Here is a 16271-nt window from a genome sequence, read left to right as displayed (position 1 = left end):
CCACCGCCTTTAAGATAGCAAGGTACATTTGTGGAAATCACAGCTGCATCAAACTGATGAGGACACCCTCCCATCGGAAGTCAAGGGGAAAAGTAACTGTACAACTAAAGAAGACGATCTGAAGGCAGCCCTATATAGGGAGGTTTTTAATGTATAATGTCTTGTTTTGTCTGTTTAGGGATGTTTTTAGTCTGTGATATTTTAATGTATTTTAATGTGTGTTGGAAGCCGCCCAGAGGGGGGGGGGAACCCGGCCAGATGGGCGGGGTATAAATTATTATTATTATTATTATTAGATAGATAGACAGACGGACAGACAGACAGAGAAATAAATATAATTTTTGCATTGCAGTGGTTTGGACCGCTGCAAAGGCTGTCATATAGAGGAGGGAGAAAGGTTGTTTTTTTGCTGCTCCAGAGAAGCGGACACGGAGCAATGGATTCAAACTACAAGAAAGAAGATTCTACATTAGGAAGAATTTCCTGACAGTAAGAGCTGTTCGGCAGTGGAATTTGCTACCAAGGAGTGTGGTGGAGTGTCCTTCTTTGGAGGTCTTTAAGTAGAGGCTTGACAGGCATATGTCAAGAATGCTTTGATGGTGTTTCCTGCTTGGCAGGGGGTTGGACTGGATGGCCCTTGTGGTCTCTTCCAACTCTATGATTCTATGACCCTTGGGGTCCCTTCCAACTCTACAGTTCTGTGATTCTATGATTCTACTCAAGGTAGACCCATTGCAATTATTATTATTATTATTATTATTATTATTATATATTGCCCTTTATCAGTAGATCTCAGGGCGTTTTACAACATAAAATTAAAAAAAAACCAAACAAACACTGCATAATAAAATAAGAACCAACCCCTCCCCCCCTAAATAATGTCCCCTCCCACGACACATTCAAAAGGACATCGGATGCCAACCAGCCAAAGGCCTGGCTGGAAAGGAATGTTTTCACCTGGTGCCTGAAGGTCTACAGTGGTACCTCTGGTTACGAACTTAATTCGTTCTGGAGGTCCGTTCTTAACCTGAAACTGTTCTTAACCTGAAGCACCACTTTAGCTAATGGGGCCTCCTGCTGCCGCTGCGCCGCCGGAGCACGATTTCTGTTCTCATCCTGAAGCAAAGTTCTTGACCCGAGGTACTATTTCTGGGTTAGCGGAGTTTGTAACCTGAAGCGTTTGTTCATAACCAGAGGTACCACTGTATAATGAAGGCACCAGCCGAACCTGCCTGGGGAGGGCATCCCACAGACGAGTTGTAAGTTGGTCGTAGCCTTGAGAACAGCCCTGCAGCAGCTAGATCAGGCCAAAGGTGTGTGTGTGGGGGGGAGTCATAGAATCATAGAATTGTAGATTTGAGAGGGTCCCTGAGGATCATCCAGATCAGGCATCCCCAAACTTCGGCCCTCCAGATGTTTTGACCTACAACTCCCATGCTCCCTAGCTAACAGGACTAGTGGTCAGCGGTGATGGGAATTGTAGTCCAAAACATCTGGAGGGACAAAGTTTGGGGATGCCTGATCCAGCTAGTCCTCATGCTTTTGCATAAACAGCTAATCTAATTGAGGGCGCTGCCTTAGACCCTTAATCCATCTAGCTCACTTTTGTCTACACTGGGAGCAGCGATCCAGGATTTCAGATTTTTTTGGGGGGGGGAGGGGGAATATCTCTCAGCCCTGCCTGGCCTGGAGATGCCCCCTGGGGATTGAGGTGCAAGAAAGGAGAGCATAAGTGAGGAAGAGTCATCCTGGATCAGGCCCGTCTAGTCCAACGTCCTCTCCTTACAGTGGCTGCAGTGCTAGAAATTAGCCAGGCGCCGGGGCGGCTGCTGCTGCCAGTCAGTGTGGGCATTACTGAGCTAGATGGCTCAGCATCCTAATGCTCCTAACCATTGGTGAGTGGGTGTAGTTTTCTCGTGTAAGGAAAGATTCCTAAAAGGAGGGATATGCTTCTACTAAAAAATTAAAGATATGTCAAAACCGATGTACCAAGACAGCTCTGTTGTGTTGGAGGTACTCCCGATTCTTTTGCTGAGTGAGGCCCTGGACGACTGCCCAAAAATCTTTCCCCTGCCATATGCACACCGCAGCTGTTTACTGTCCCTTTTCTCTCCTTTTTCTTCCCTCTCTCTTTCTTTCTCTCTCTGTGGAATGCGAGAGTAGGCAAGGCTAGGTGGTGGGACAAGGGTGATGCACCCAACAAAATAACGGCCGGGGTGGAGGTGGGTGAGGGGGTGGGTGCACATAGCTGGCGTGATTTTTAAACAAAGAAGGAAAGAAAACGCTCTCCCCTTCCTCCTGCGGTTTTCCAGCAAGTGGCATTCAGAAGCATTGCTGCCTCCGAGTCCGACTGTGGAGGCAGAGCAATAGCGGTCTTCTCTTCCTCCATGATCCAGTCCTCTTTTAAAGCCGTCCAAGTTGGTGCCTGTCACTGCGGGAGGGAGTTCCGCAGTTCAACAGCGCTGTGTGAAGGGCTTCCTCTTGCGAGCCTCGAATCTTACAACATTCAGCTTCCGGGGACGTCCGCCAGTTCTCTCCTGGGACGAGAGAGGGAGAGAAGCTTTCCTCCACCCACTTTCTCCGTGACACGAATATTTCACGCACACTTCTGTCCTGTTGCCTCTCGCTCGCCTTTAAACTAATAAAAAAAAAAAGGTCCCCAGACCACCCTGAATTCCTAAAGGGCGGAAATAAAGGACAGGAAGCAGCCTTCATAAACTGTGTTTTGGAGGATGAGTTTATTTTAAAAGGGGGCTTATGGGTCCTGGAAGATACTTCTGCAAGCGTGAGACTCTTAATCTCAGGGTCGTGGGTTCGAGTCCCATATTGGGTGAAAGATTCCTGCATTGCAGGGGGTTGGATTTTCTGGAGATACTGACTGTCAGAAAGTGCTTGGTTCAGAATACCAGTTTCTGGAGGGCAGAATGGTGTGTGTGTGTGTGGAAAGGGGCTATTGTTGCCATGCCTTGCTTCCTTTGAGCTTTGTAGAAACAGGATGCCTTTGGTTCGAACCATCAAAGTTCTTTGCGTGTACTGATGAGGGCTTAAAAAGTGGGGGACGGAGGCAGAAGTGGCCACAGAGAATCAGCCTCTCTGTGTGTGTTGCACACTAGTTACAAGCACCCTTGCTCCTCTCGATATGGGTGGTGTTGAGAGAGCCACAATAGCTGAGGTGTGGGCCTTTTTTGTGGGGAGGGGGGTTGCTCTTGCCATTTGGGTGTTTGGAGGTGTGGGAGTTTCTCAGGGTGGAAATACCCAAAGTGGGTGGTAACGCCCCATGGGGGGGGGCAGTGTGATTATCTAGGGGGTGTGTGCCAAAAAGTAAGGTGGCAGCAGGGGAGGGGGTGTTCGTTGGAGGTGTAAAGAACTGTGAAAAGCTGGCATCACTGGATCAATTTCTTCAATTGTGTTGAATTAATTAAACTAACTTTCAGTTGGATTTTGAGTAAGTGGGCAATTGTCACTGCTTTGGCTGTTACTTGTTACTGATTCTAACAGGCACCCCCAAACTGCGGCCCTGCAGATGTTTTGGCCTACAACTCCCATGATCCCTAGCTAACAGGACCAGTGGTCAGGGATGATGGGAATTGTAGTCCAAAACATCTGGAGGACCTAAGTCTGGGGGTGCCTGGTTTCTATGATTCTGTATGTATGCTTTCGTTGAGATTCCTGCGTTGCAGAGGGTTGGACTAGAGGACCCCCGGGGTCCCTCCCAGTGCTACAAGCCGATGATTATTTTTCTTGGTGGGTTGTGCAAACGGCAACAACAACAACAACAATTTATTATTTGTACCCCGCCCACCTGGCTGGGTTTTCCCAGCCACTCTGGGCGGCTTCCAACAAAATATTAAAATACAATAGTCTGTCAAACATGCTAGTCTGAATAATTTTTTCTTGGGCATGGGGCACTGGGGATGAGTTTGTAGAACCAAGGTGGCAGCCCCCCCCCAAAAAAAGTTTGGGCGTCAGTGATAAGAGCTGTCTCACTCCTCACTCAACAAACAGAACCCCCTTTTGTGGGTGCCCTTTCTCAGCCTTCCCTTCTCAACCACCAGCTCTCTCTCTCTCCTTTCCAAGCCGAAGTTCCTCCATTATATAAAATCCAGGCACGCTCAGCTTGAATTAGGTCAAGAGAAACTGTGCACGCCCCTCCTCACTTCTGTTCTGCTCCTAAAGATTCAAGTGATGATGGGGAAGGGATGTGAGCTTTTGGGTGGGTCGTTGCCCATAATTTGAATGCATCCCTCTTGGAAGCAGAGCTGGCCGCTGGCTGAAAGGGGAGAGGCGAGCTTCCTTTCCCAGAAGGATTACTCCCTTGGCCTCTTCCTAAAGGCTGTCAATCCTGCATCTTTTTCTTTTAATTTGGAGGTGCAGTTTTGCAAGCAGGAAACATAAAAGGTTTTTAAGACAATTCATTAGGTTCCATCCACTGTTTGTTGTATTCAGAGTTCCGGCTGAAGCTCAAAATTTATCTTCAGTTTGCAGAATATTATTATTATTATTCATTTTGTTTCTATACATTATATTTTTAAGATATGACTCTGTATGTGAGCTAGTCTGTGACCGTAAATAAAATTGAATTGAATTTTTAAGATAGAGAAAGGCTCTGCGGCAGAACAGCTGCTTTGCATGCAGAAGGTTCAGTCTCCCCTGGCATCTCAGAAAGACCCTTGTTTTGAAACACTGCTGCTGCCAGTTAGTGTGAACAGCACTGACCTAGAAGGCCGCTTCCTATTTAGAATCATAGAATCATAGAGTTGGAAGAGACCACAAGGGCCATCCAGTCCAACCCCCTGCCAAGCAGGAAACACCATCAAAGCATTCTTGACATATGCCTGTCAAGCCTCTGCTTAAAGACTTCCAAAGAAGGAGACTCCACCACACTCCTTGGTAGCAAATTCCACTGCCAAACAGCTCTTACTGTCAGGAAGTTCTTCCTAATGTTTAGGTGGAATCTTCTTTCTTGAAGTTGCTCCGTGTCCGCTTCTCTGGAGCAGCAGAAAACAATCTTTCTCCCTCCTCCATATGACACTTTCATATATTTGAACATGGCTATCATATCACCCCTTAACCTTCTCTTCTCCGGGCTAAACATACCCAGCTCCCTATGCCGTTCCTCATAAGGCATTGTTTCCAGGCCTTTGACCTTTTTGGTTGCCCTCCTCTGGACACGTTCAAGCTTGTCAGTATCCTTCTTGAACTGTGGTGCCCAGAACTGGACACAGTACTCCAGGTGAGGTCTGACCAGAGCAGAATACAGTGGTACTATTACTTCCCTTGATCTAGATGCTATACTCCTATTGATGCAACCCAGAATTGCATTGGCTTTTTTAGCTGCTGCATCACACTGTTGACTCATGTCAAGTTTGTGGTCTACCAAGACTCCTAGATCCTTTTCACATGTACTGCTCTCAAGCCAGGTGTCACCCATCCTGTATTTGTGCCTTTCATTATTATTTTTTGCCCAAGTGTAGTACTTTACATTTCTCCTTGTTAAAATTCATCTTGTTTGCTTTGGCCCAGTTGTCTAATCTGTTAAGGTTATTTAAATGGGCCATTGCTTTGCTTTTAAAGGGCGGGGCCAAAGCTCAGCCAAAGCTTTGCATGCCAAGGGTCCCACATCCCCTCTTCCCAAAGGTATCTCTAGGTAGGACTGGGAGAGCTGCTGCCGGTCAGTGTGGACAGTACCAAGCTAGATGGAGCCCTATGGGCTGACTCAGTGTAAGGCAACATACCTGCGTTGTACAGAAAGAGCTAGATATATGGGTAAATGGAAAAAGAACATGGAGGCAGCTGTTTTGAAGAAGGGTGCATTCAGTGAACTTCATGTCTGAGTGGGGATTTGAACCCTGATCTCGTCCGATAATCTCCCCCCTACACCACCCTGGCGCCCTAGAGTACTTCCGCTAGGAGGCAGTTCTATAATAAATTAAGTAGGTAAATAAATACGGGGAAAGTCAAATGTCACCTACAGAAGGATCAGAAATATTTTCCTGGAAGCCTGAATTTGTTTTATTCTGGGATGTTTTATTGGATGTTTTAATGTGTTGAAAACCGCTTTGAGGTTTTTTCTTTAAAGTGGTCTAGAAATGAAATGAAAAATAACGATGATAACAACAAATTGCATCATTTAAAAAAAAGGCGCCTAGACATCTTAACCTAGATTTAAGGTGCCAATTGGCGATGAGATTATATCGTGAGTTTCTAACTCCCCAATTTCTGCCTCCAAACTCAGACTCCACTTTGCATAAGAATGTTCCGGAACCTGCTTGGAACCTCGGAACAAGTTCCAAGGTATTGTCTGGGACAGAGGGACCCCTCAGAATTAGCCGCATTTGAAAGAGAGGGGAGAGAGAGAGAAAAGGAGAGCGGAGCGGTTTGCCTCCTTGGCTTCCGACAAAGCCTCTTCGCGTTGGAATAGTTTCCCCTCCTCTGCGCCATGCCTGCAATTTGGCCACCGCCAACGCTTCCCCTGCAGGAGAAACGGGTCCGTCCTTGCCTCCCCATCGGGAAAAGAGCCATTCATGGCCAGTTTCCTAGGAGACCACAGAACGCACCTCAGCGATGGCCTCATCCTGCATCCGCAGCTGAGAACCGAGTGCAGAAGGTAGTCTTCGTCAGCCATGTAGAACCTCAGGAAATAGACACTAAGCCTTAAAAAAAAACCCAAAACCTTCACCTCTCTTGGGGTGCATTGTTAGGCTGCGGAACTCCCTCCCACAGGAATCAGGGATGGCCACCAACCTAGATGTCTTTAAAAGAGGGTTCACACAAGAGGAGGCTATCAGTGGTTACTAGCCAGGACAGAAACACACAGGAGAACGTTGCTCTTGTGCTCGGGTGCTGCCTGTGGGTTTCGCAATAGAGGCATCTGGTTAACCGCTGTGAGAACAGGATGATGGTTTAGATTGGATTGATCCAGAAGCCAGTCCCTTCTTGCTTTCTAATCAAACCTCCAGGTCCAGAGGCAGTCTATCTTGGCTCCTAGGAATTCTGGGATATTGGGCCATTGTGAGAACAGGATGTTGAACTCGGTGACCCTCTGGAACCTGCAGTCAAGGGGGCGGTGTCCGTTGTTTTTGCTTCGATTCTTAATTATTATTATTATTGTGTGTGTGTGTGTGTCTTGATAAGCGGAAGCAGAAACGGTTCCTGCAGGCCGAAGCCTGCAATTTTGCTGTCCGCCTTTTCCATATTTCACCCAAACCCATCTTTAACTGGGTGGGTGGTGGAAAAGAGGGGAGACAGTGTTGGCTTATGTAACCCGGTTCCTTCTGGACTCAGAAGCAATGTTATGCAACCAGCGCTTAGTTCTTTCAGTCGCTCAGATGGTACCCGACTCCACCCTGGTTGCCATGGTGACCATCATCTCTCTCTCTCTCTCTCTCTCTCTCTCTCTCTCTCTCTCTCTCTCTGTGCAATGTGTTTTTTTTCAACAAAGGTCCCCTGCATTTCTTCGTCTTTCAGTCTTATTTTCCGCTCCGCGAAAGAAGGAGCCCTTGACACAGAAGGGTCGATAGCAGCACGCTGTAATTGGCAGCCATTTCCCCAGCTCCTCAACACGCAGATCCTCCCTCATTAAGTGACTCGTGGGTTTGCAAGGGTGGGAGATTGGGGGGGGGAGGGTCAGTTCAAGCCTTTTGCAGATTTTGAACTAAAGGTTAATCTGGCGTGGGAGTATTCGGTAGGCCTTGTTTGGTGGCTTCAGCGCTGCTTTTGGACCGAGGGCCACATTGCCCTGGTAGAAACCCATTGGGGGCCAGATTCCAGCAGTGGGTAGGGTTAGGAAGTGGTTGGTTGAGGGCTAAATTTGATTTAGTTCAGACTGAAAGGTGGATCTGTCCAATTTGAACTTTCTGAAATGATACGAGAACTGAAAGTCATGTTTTGAAATTCACACGTAATTCATTTTTGTGATGTGGTTCAGCCAGGCGGCCAGTTTATGCAAAAATGCCTGTATTGTGGGAAATGGTGCATAAAATGCATATCAGTGCAAATAACATCGAAAGCGTGCAGTACGTTGAGGAAAATTGCTTGCAAAAATGCGTTCATTAGAATAAATTCGTACTTAAATGAGGATTTGAATTTTCACGAGGATTTAAAACAAAGGTTCGCCTATTACTGGAGAAAATGTGGAGGAATGAAGATTGAATCAATGAGAAACTGAGGCCACATCCACACCTTGCATTTAAAGCTGTATCATTCCACTTTAAACAGATACGGTGTTTCCCAAATAATTATGGGACCTGCAGTTTGTTAAGAAGGGTGCTGAGAGTTGTTAAAGGGACCCCTGACCGTTAGGTCCAGTTGCGGACAACTCTGGGGTTGCAGCACTCGTCTCTCTTTATTGGCCGAGGGAGCCGGCATACAGCTTCCGGGTCATGTGGCCAGCATGACTAAGCCGCTTCTGGCGAACCAGAACAGCGCGCAGAAATGCCATTTACTTTCCTGCCGGAGCGGCACCTATTTATCTACTTGCACTATGATGTGGCTTTCAAACTGCTAGGTTGGCAGGAGCAGGTTGGCAGGAGCTCATCCCGTTACGGGGATTCGAACCGCCGACCTTCTGATCGGCAAGCCCTAGGCTCTGTGGTTTAGACCACAACGCCACCCACTCCAATTCCCCTCCCCCCCCCGAGAGCTGTAATTCCCAGAGTGGTATAATAATCCCTCTTCATAGGGAAACCTGAGAATTGTAGTTCTGTGGAATAGGGGAACTCCTAACAACTCTCCGCAACCGTGACAAGTGACAGCTCTCAAAATTCATTGGAGGAAGCCCTGAGTGTTTAAAGAAATGTCATCTATCGTGTGAATGTGTCCTGAGAGAACCGAAATCAGCAGATCCTTGTGTTCCTAGATTGTACACGAGAAAGGCGGAAGAGCGCTGTTGGGGTGATAAGTTGGCAATGTGGGTCCCCCCCCCTCTGGTGCCTATTGCCTGGCTTTTTCCAGTGCATCTTGGTGCATGCGAGATGGTGAAGTCCAGAGCATTCTGTTCCACCTCCGCCTTCTCCCTCCTCTGCTCAGCTCGGCTTGGCTTCCTTCTAATCATGTTGACTCTAATTAGTTAATTAAATCAGGAGGTCTCCCAGATGTCTGGCCTCCCCACCACGTTTCGATGGGGGCCGCTGGGACTGCGTTCTCGGCACAGTTTGGCAGGGACCCCATCCCCACTTGATGACTAGCCAGTTTGTACGGGGACGACGACGACGGACGACGACACACCATGTAGTGGCACTTTGCTGGGAACGTACTGAGGTTTTATATGGGGGAGGGAGAGAAGGGGTTGAATGCTTAGATGCTCAGTTGGCTGGCAAACACACTGTCCAGGCTTCTGCCCAAGGGAGGTCTGCCCAAGTTTGACTTCACCCCCCAGAGACGCACTCCATTGTCCAAGAGACAATGGAGTGCGTCTCTGGGGGGGTCAAGTGACCTCCCTTGGGCACAAGCCTGGACAGTGTGTCTGGAGGTCCTGGGCTGCCCAGACGACAAGCAGCGGCAGAGGAAGGGGGTGTGGTGGGGGGTGGGCTACCCCAGGTGTCATCACTGAGGGGGGGGTGACAAAATGCCAGGTGGCACTCACCGTGGGGCCTGCAGTGCAGCACGCCATAACCACGCCTCTCCCCCGTAACCACGTAGGGGCATGGGCGCCCGCAGGCTCCGCGCTGCCCAAACGGTCTGCCCGCTGCCTCCCCCCAGCTGTAGGGCGGCTGAGTGGGAGGAGGCAGGCAGACTCCGGAGGCCCCGCGGTGCGCCTCACCCCTATAGGCGGCTCGCACCGCCATCACACCGCCCCTATGGGTGGCTCGCGCCACCCCAGGTACCTGTGTGGCTTCTTCCGCTGCTGACGACAAGACCCCCCCTCTCGGCCTGGTTGATGTGGCCCAAAGGAAAGGAGAGCAAGACGTTTGGCACCAGCTTGTCTGCAGGAGTTGCCAGGAGGCGTACAAGGCGCCATGCAGCCGTCTTAGGGACCCCGCTCTGGATTTGTCTTGGGTTTGCTCCCGAGCCTTTTCTTCTCCCAAAGATGTCCCACGAGGCAGTGGAGATTTAGGATCAGCGTTTTCCTTCTCCTAGATGGGCTCCCTTCCCAGGTGGATGAGACCCCCCTCCGCCCCTCACTTTCCTCTATGGCATATGCAGAAACTGCCTTCTGGACCATTGGGCCCACTCTTGGTCTCATCCGCTCCATCCGCCAGAGCGGGTCTTCGCGTGACGGGGAAGCCCCTCGCTCACGGAGGGTTAGAGACCCATCGGCTCCCCTCGCCTGATTTAGCTGGCCACTTGAAGTCGTTTTTCTTTTCACGATCTAGCAGTATAAAAGTTTTACGAAAAAAGATAAGTAAATAAACTTTCCCAAATGAATAGCAGATTACAGGTAATTTAAGCAACATATTCTTCTGTCAAGGGCTTCTGCTTAGAATTGCAGCTACCCCATTCCATTCCCCCCTCTTCTCCCCCCCCCCCGTTTCCCACCCTCATTGGACTGCCTTAGGATTCCCCCACCCCAAAGATTTGGGGTTCCCTGCTCCCCTCTCGTGCTGGGGGGGGGGGGGAGATGCCCCTTCTCTTATCTGCAGAAGTTCGGAGAAATCTTCTAAGAGCATTCTGTGTGTTGTGTGAGATTTAGAATTATAAGTTTGCTTCGTGCTTTTATATACCGTATATTCCAGCGTATAAGACGACTGGGCGTATAAGACGACCCCCAACTTTCCCAGTCAAAATATAGAGTTTGGGATATACTCGCCGTATAATAAATACGACCCGGCGTATAAGACGACCCCTGACTTTTGAGAAGATTTTCCTGGGTTAAAAAGTAGTCTTATACACAGGAATATACAGTAATTTATTTAAGAGGCATTTTGCCATCTGCGCAGGAGATTTGGCACCTGAATTGTATTTTAGTGTTGTATATACTTTTAATTCTTTTTTGCTTTGATCTGAGTTAAGTTCTGTTGACGTGACCTTGTGTGGCTTCCACGCTGCATAAAGCTTTTGTGATGGTCCGATGACTTGTATACAAATGAATCTGTTCTTATCTGAGGCCTTTTTTTTAAAGTGCATTTGGACTGATGGCTTGTGTTCTTTGTGGTTTCTTCATTGATGGTTTGGCTTTATTTCTTTATTTTTTTTTAATCTTTCATCATTAGGAGCCCAAGAAGCTCTGGTGTTCTGACAGTTTATAATAAACAATCCGCTGGGCTCCCCTCTAGCGGCAAACTCACGTCGTGGGTGGAGACAGGATTGGCACCAGTGAGAAACAGGAATGGGGCCGTATCAGCACGCACACAATGTTTGAAGTGTGAGCATTAAGTCCAATAATAATAATAATAATAATAATAATAATAATTTATTATTTATTATATTATATATTTATTATTAATTTATTATTTATACCCCGCCCATCTGGCCGGGTTCCCCCAGCCACTCTGGGCGGCTTCCAACAAAACATTAAAATACAGAAATCTAACATTAAAAGCTTCCCTAAACAGGGCTGCCTTAAGATGCCTTCTAAAGGTCTGGTAATTGTTGTTCTCTTTGACCTCTGGTGGGAGGGCATTCCACAGGGTGGGTGCCACTACCAAGAAGGCCCTCTGCCTGGTTCCCTGTAAATTGGCTTCTCGTAGCGAGGGAACCGTCAGAAGGCCCTCGGTACTGGACCTCAGTGTCTGGTCAGAACGATGGGGGAGGAAACGCTCCTTCAGGTATACTGGACTGAGGCCGTTTAGGGCTTTAAAGGTCAGCACCAACACTTTGAATTGTGCTTGGAAACGTACAGTCCACGTTTTGAAGTACAGGCAGTCTGGTGTAGTGGTTAGAGTGCTAGACCAGGAACTGGGGGACACCAGGGTTCAAATCTTCCCACTCAGCCCTGAAGCTTGCAGGTGGGGGTGAGGTTTGTTACTGTCTCTCAGCCTAACCTACATCACAGAGAACTATGTGCCTTGCAACTGTGAGCTACTTGGAGGAAAGGTGTGAGGTGCAAATGGAGGAAATCATAATTTAAGAAGCCAAGGGAGTAAAACAACAGCAGACACTAGATCTGAGCACAATTCAGTCAGAAAAGAAAACTGAGAAGTGGAATGGAATGGAATAGTCCTGCAGGGCTGGCTGGCACCTGGACCAAGAACACTCCTGTTAGAAAATTGGTATTGATATAACGAGGCTGCTATTGGAACGATGTTGCATATACAGTATATACAGTATACACAGTGTGTGTATATATACAGTACACACACACACACACTGTGTATATGTGTATATATATATACCGTGTTTCTCTGAAAATATGACACCGTCTTATATTTATTTTTCCTTTAAAAAAACACACTATGGCTTATTTTCAGGGGATGTCTTATTTTTTCCCCTCTTCCTCCTCCTGCCACGGCCGGCATTGCTCCTGCGCCCATCACTATGTCTTATTTTCGGGGTATGGCTTATATTCCTTGAATGCTTAAAAACCCTGCTATGGCTTATTTTATGACTACATCTTAAAATAGTCTGAACGGCAGCAAAAATTTGCAGTGCGCTGTCGTGTCCTAATGACAAACACCAGTGGTTCAGCGCCCATCATCAATTTGGAAGCAAAATGAAACACCCTCCCTGCAAAAATCTCAGTAGTTTTTACATATTAATTGATTTACTTCAGCTTTATTTACTGTGGGGAGGGAATCAGGGGGTCCCCTAGCAACTCTCAGCCCTCTTCTAAGCAATTACCGTTTCCCCAGTTATTTGGGGGGAAGCCATGACTGTTGTGGTATCGGAGTGCTTTAAATGTGTGGGGTGAATGTGCTCCATGTCTTTTCCTCTGTAGCACAGGAATCTGGGACCCAGGGATAACTACACTGGCCTACCTCGCAGAGTCTCATGCACTATTCTGTCATTCCCACCACCCCCCTCCAACTCCTCTCGATGCAGGAATCACGATGTTTACCAGCATCACCGATGGGCTCCTGTGTTGCCTGATGGGCAAGACCCCCAACGCGGTGGGTCCCCTGGAGAGCGTCGAGTCCAGCGACGGGTTTAGCTTCGTGGAGGTGAAGCCTGGCCGGGTCCTGCGGGTCAAGCACCTGGCCCCCACCCACCCACCGGGGGCCGAGGACGCGCCCCAGACGGCGGGCGTCGTGCGCTGCAAGCGCCGCATCACCGTCTACCGCAACGGGCAGATGGTCATCGAGAACCTGGGCGACGCCGTCTGCGCAGACATCCTCCACTGCCAGAACGGCTCCGAACCCAACGGCACAATGGAACTGGAGGTCTCGGACGCTGCCGGCACTGGCGCAGCCACTCCCTCGGCCAACCCCCCTGCCCCCGCCAAGCGCCGCCGGCGCAAGCCAAAGAAGGTGATCAACGTCGACTGCACCAAGTTCATCACCAGCTGCAAGGGCACCCACGGCGACGTGGTCCTCTTCTTCATCCACGGCGTGGGGGGCTCTTTGGACATCTGGAAGGAGCAGCTGGACTTCTTCGCCAAGCTGGGCTACGAGGTGGTGGCCCCGGACCTGGCCGGCCACGGGTGCAGCTCGGCCCCACAAATCGCCGCCGCGTACACTTTTTACGCCCTGGCTGAAGACATGCGGGCCGTCTTCAAGCGCTACGCTCGGAAGAGGAACATCCTCATCGGGCACTCCTACGGGTAAGGGCGAGGGGAGGATCCTGCTCCACTCCCCAACCCCGTTCATTCCATTCCACTGAATGCTGGTTTCATTGCAGCGGGCCGTGTGTGTGTGTTGATTTCTAAAGCTTATTCTAACCTTCTTCGCAAGGTTGTTCTGGGGATTAAATGAGCAGGGAGGGGAGAGCCATTTATGAGCTGCACCCCCCTCCTCCGTGCACTCCATTTCACTCTGCCCCGTGTTCCATCAAATGTCGGTTTCACTGTAGGGGATTTCTGCAGCTTATTCCGGAACTGGAGACGATGCCCGAGAGGAGGGAGGATTTAGCTTAGGTATATTTAGAAGGGAGCTGTAAGTTGGACGGTATGAACTGAAAGGGAAAAAAGGCCTCACTGAAACCATTTTTAAAATTGTAAACCTAAGGGGGGGAAAGAAGGCAGAGACTTGGAAATGTAAGCTAGGAAACAATATCTGGGCAGCACAGTGATAAAAAGGCTGCAATCAGAAGAGCCAAATCTAAGCTGTATTGTGTTTTTACTATTCGATTGGGAGCCGCCCAGAGTGGATGGGGAAACCTAGCCAGATGGGGAGGGTATAAATAATGAATTAATATAATATGCTCCCTACAAGTGCTCCCAGGAAGCCAGGCCCAGGGGCAGCTTCTGTTATTTCCCCCACTCAGGAACGTGAAGGTAGACTGCTCTTGAAAATGGAGGCTCTTTCAACGCACGTGAATAGCAGTCGTTGGCAAGCTTCCTCCTCCCTGGCTTTAGATATGATCCAGCCTACTCGTAACCTGGTGTTCTGGACTACAATTCCTATCATCCAGGGTGGACTCCAAACATCATCATCATCATCATTATTAGTAGTAGTAGTAGAAGACCATCTTATACCTGCAAGTCTCAGGGCGGTTCACAACATAAAATCACAACATCTATCTATATATATATATAAATAAATGTAAACTGGGCATGTGGGTTACTATCCGCTTTTCTCCGAAACCGCTTCACCGATTCCGTTCAAATTTGAACACAACATCCAAAGTGAATGTCGGAAGGCTCTTATAAGGTTTTCAAAGACAGATGCCACACCTTTGCCAGGTCAAACTCCCCAAAACTCCTGTTCCAGAACACACCACTCAGCCAAAAGTGCATGCTGGGAAAAGAACCAGGTTGCAAACCAGTGCCCTCTAGTGGTGGCTACACTGGTACTGCACCTATAGAACCTTTCCTCTCAACAGCACCACATACTAGGCCGAAGCCTTGACAGACAAGGCCGAATGGAGGTACTGACTTGCCTAGGTGGGGGTTTGGGGGAGGAGGGGACAGGATAGGTCAGGTCAGGACACGGTGGGACCAGTCACACGGATGACCCGGGGGGTGGGGGGAGGAGGGGGTGGGATACGTCATGGATCGACACAGGGTGGGGGCAGACACAGGGATTAGCCACAGCAACACGTGGCAGGGCCAGCTAGTTCATAATAAAAACGAAAACAACCCAATAAACCCCCTAACACATTTTAATAGGGCATCGGATGTCAATCAACCAAAGGCCTGGTTAAAGAAGAACATTTTCGCCTGGTGGCTAAAAGTATATAATGAAGGCACCCAGCGAACCTCCCTGGGAGAGAGCATTCCGCAAATGGAGCCACTGCAGAAAAGGCCCCGTTCTCATGTTGCCGCCCTCTGGACCTCTCATGGAGGAGGCACACAAACATCGGGGTGGGGGGCAAGTTGGGGGATATTGCACCTTCCAACTCGCCCGCTTGCTTCTTTCCACAGAGTCTCATTCTGCACCTTCCTGGCGCACGAATACCCGGATCTGGTCCACAAGGTGATAATGATCAATGGTGGGGGGCCCACGGCCTTGGAGCCCAGCCTCTGCTCCATCTTCAACATGCCCACGTGCGTCCTGCGTTGCCTCTCCCCATGCCTGGCCTGGAGCTTTCTCAAGTGAGTAGCCTTTGCAGGGGTCTCGGGGGGGTGACAAAATGCCAGTCATCACAGATCTGTCACTCTGCATTCCATGGCGACTGAGCATGTTCTGTCCTCACTGGGCTGTTGATGTGTCCTGAATGGGGTAACTGTGCCCCTGAAGGACCAGGTGCGCAGCCTGGGAGTCATTTTGGACTCACAGCTGTCCATGGAGGCACAGGTTAATTCTGTGTCCAGGGCGGCTGTCTACCTTTGAAGGTGACCAGGAAACTGCAATTAATCCAAAATGCGGCAGCTAGACTAGTGACTGGGAGTGGCCGCCAGGACCACATAACACCGGTCTTGAAAGATCTACACTGGCTCCCAGTACGTTTTCGAGCACAGTTCAAAGTGTTGGTGCAGACCTTTAAAGCCCTAAACAGCCTCAGTCCTGTATACCTGAGCGTCTCCACCCCCACCATTCAGCCCGGACACTGAGATCCAGCACCGAGGGCCTTCTGGCGGTTCCCTCATTGTGAGAAGTGAGGTTACAGGGAACCAGACAGAGGGCCTTCTCGGTGGAACGCCCTCCCAGCAGATGTCCAGGCAATAAGCAATTATTTTACTTTTAGAAGACAACTGAAGGCGGCCCTGTTTAGGGAAGTTTTTAATGTTCGATGCTGTACTGTTTTTAATATTCGGTTGGAAGCCGCCCAGAGTGGCTGGGGAAACCCAGCCAGAT

The 16271-nt window shown here is 49.1% G+C and overlaps 1 protein-coding gene across 1 annotated transcript in view; it reads left to right on the top strand.

Annotated features, from left to right (window-relative positions):
* Positions 1-16271, top strand: part of ABHD8 (abhydrolase domain containing 8) — a 28653-nt gene that overhangs the window by 6566 nt on the left and 5816 nt on the right. Inside the window, exons 2-3 of the mRNA XM_035119341.2 lie at positions 12919-13636; positions 15398-15568. Coding sequence (XP_034975232.2) covers positions 12927-13636; positions 15398-15568 — 881 coding nt within the window. The 5' untranslated portion in view covers positions 12919-12926. The remainder of the gene's footprint in view (positions 1-12918; positions 13637-15397; positions 15569-16271) is intronic.

This window comes from Zootoca vivipara, chromosome 6, assembly GCF_963506605.1.
Source record: "Zootoca vivipara chromosome 6, rZooViv1.1, whole genome shotgun sequence".
Classification (NCBI taxonomy): domain Eukaryota; kingdom Metazoa; phylum Chordata; class Lepidosauria; order Squamata; family Lacertidae; genus Zootoca; species Zootoca vivipara.
Note: the sequence above shows the minus strand (reverse complement) of the source record. Positions and strands in the feature narration are given on the sequence as shown.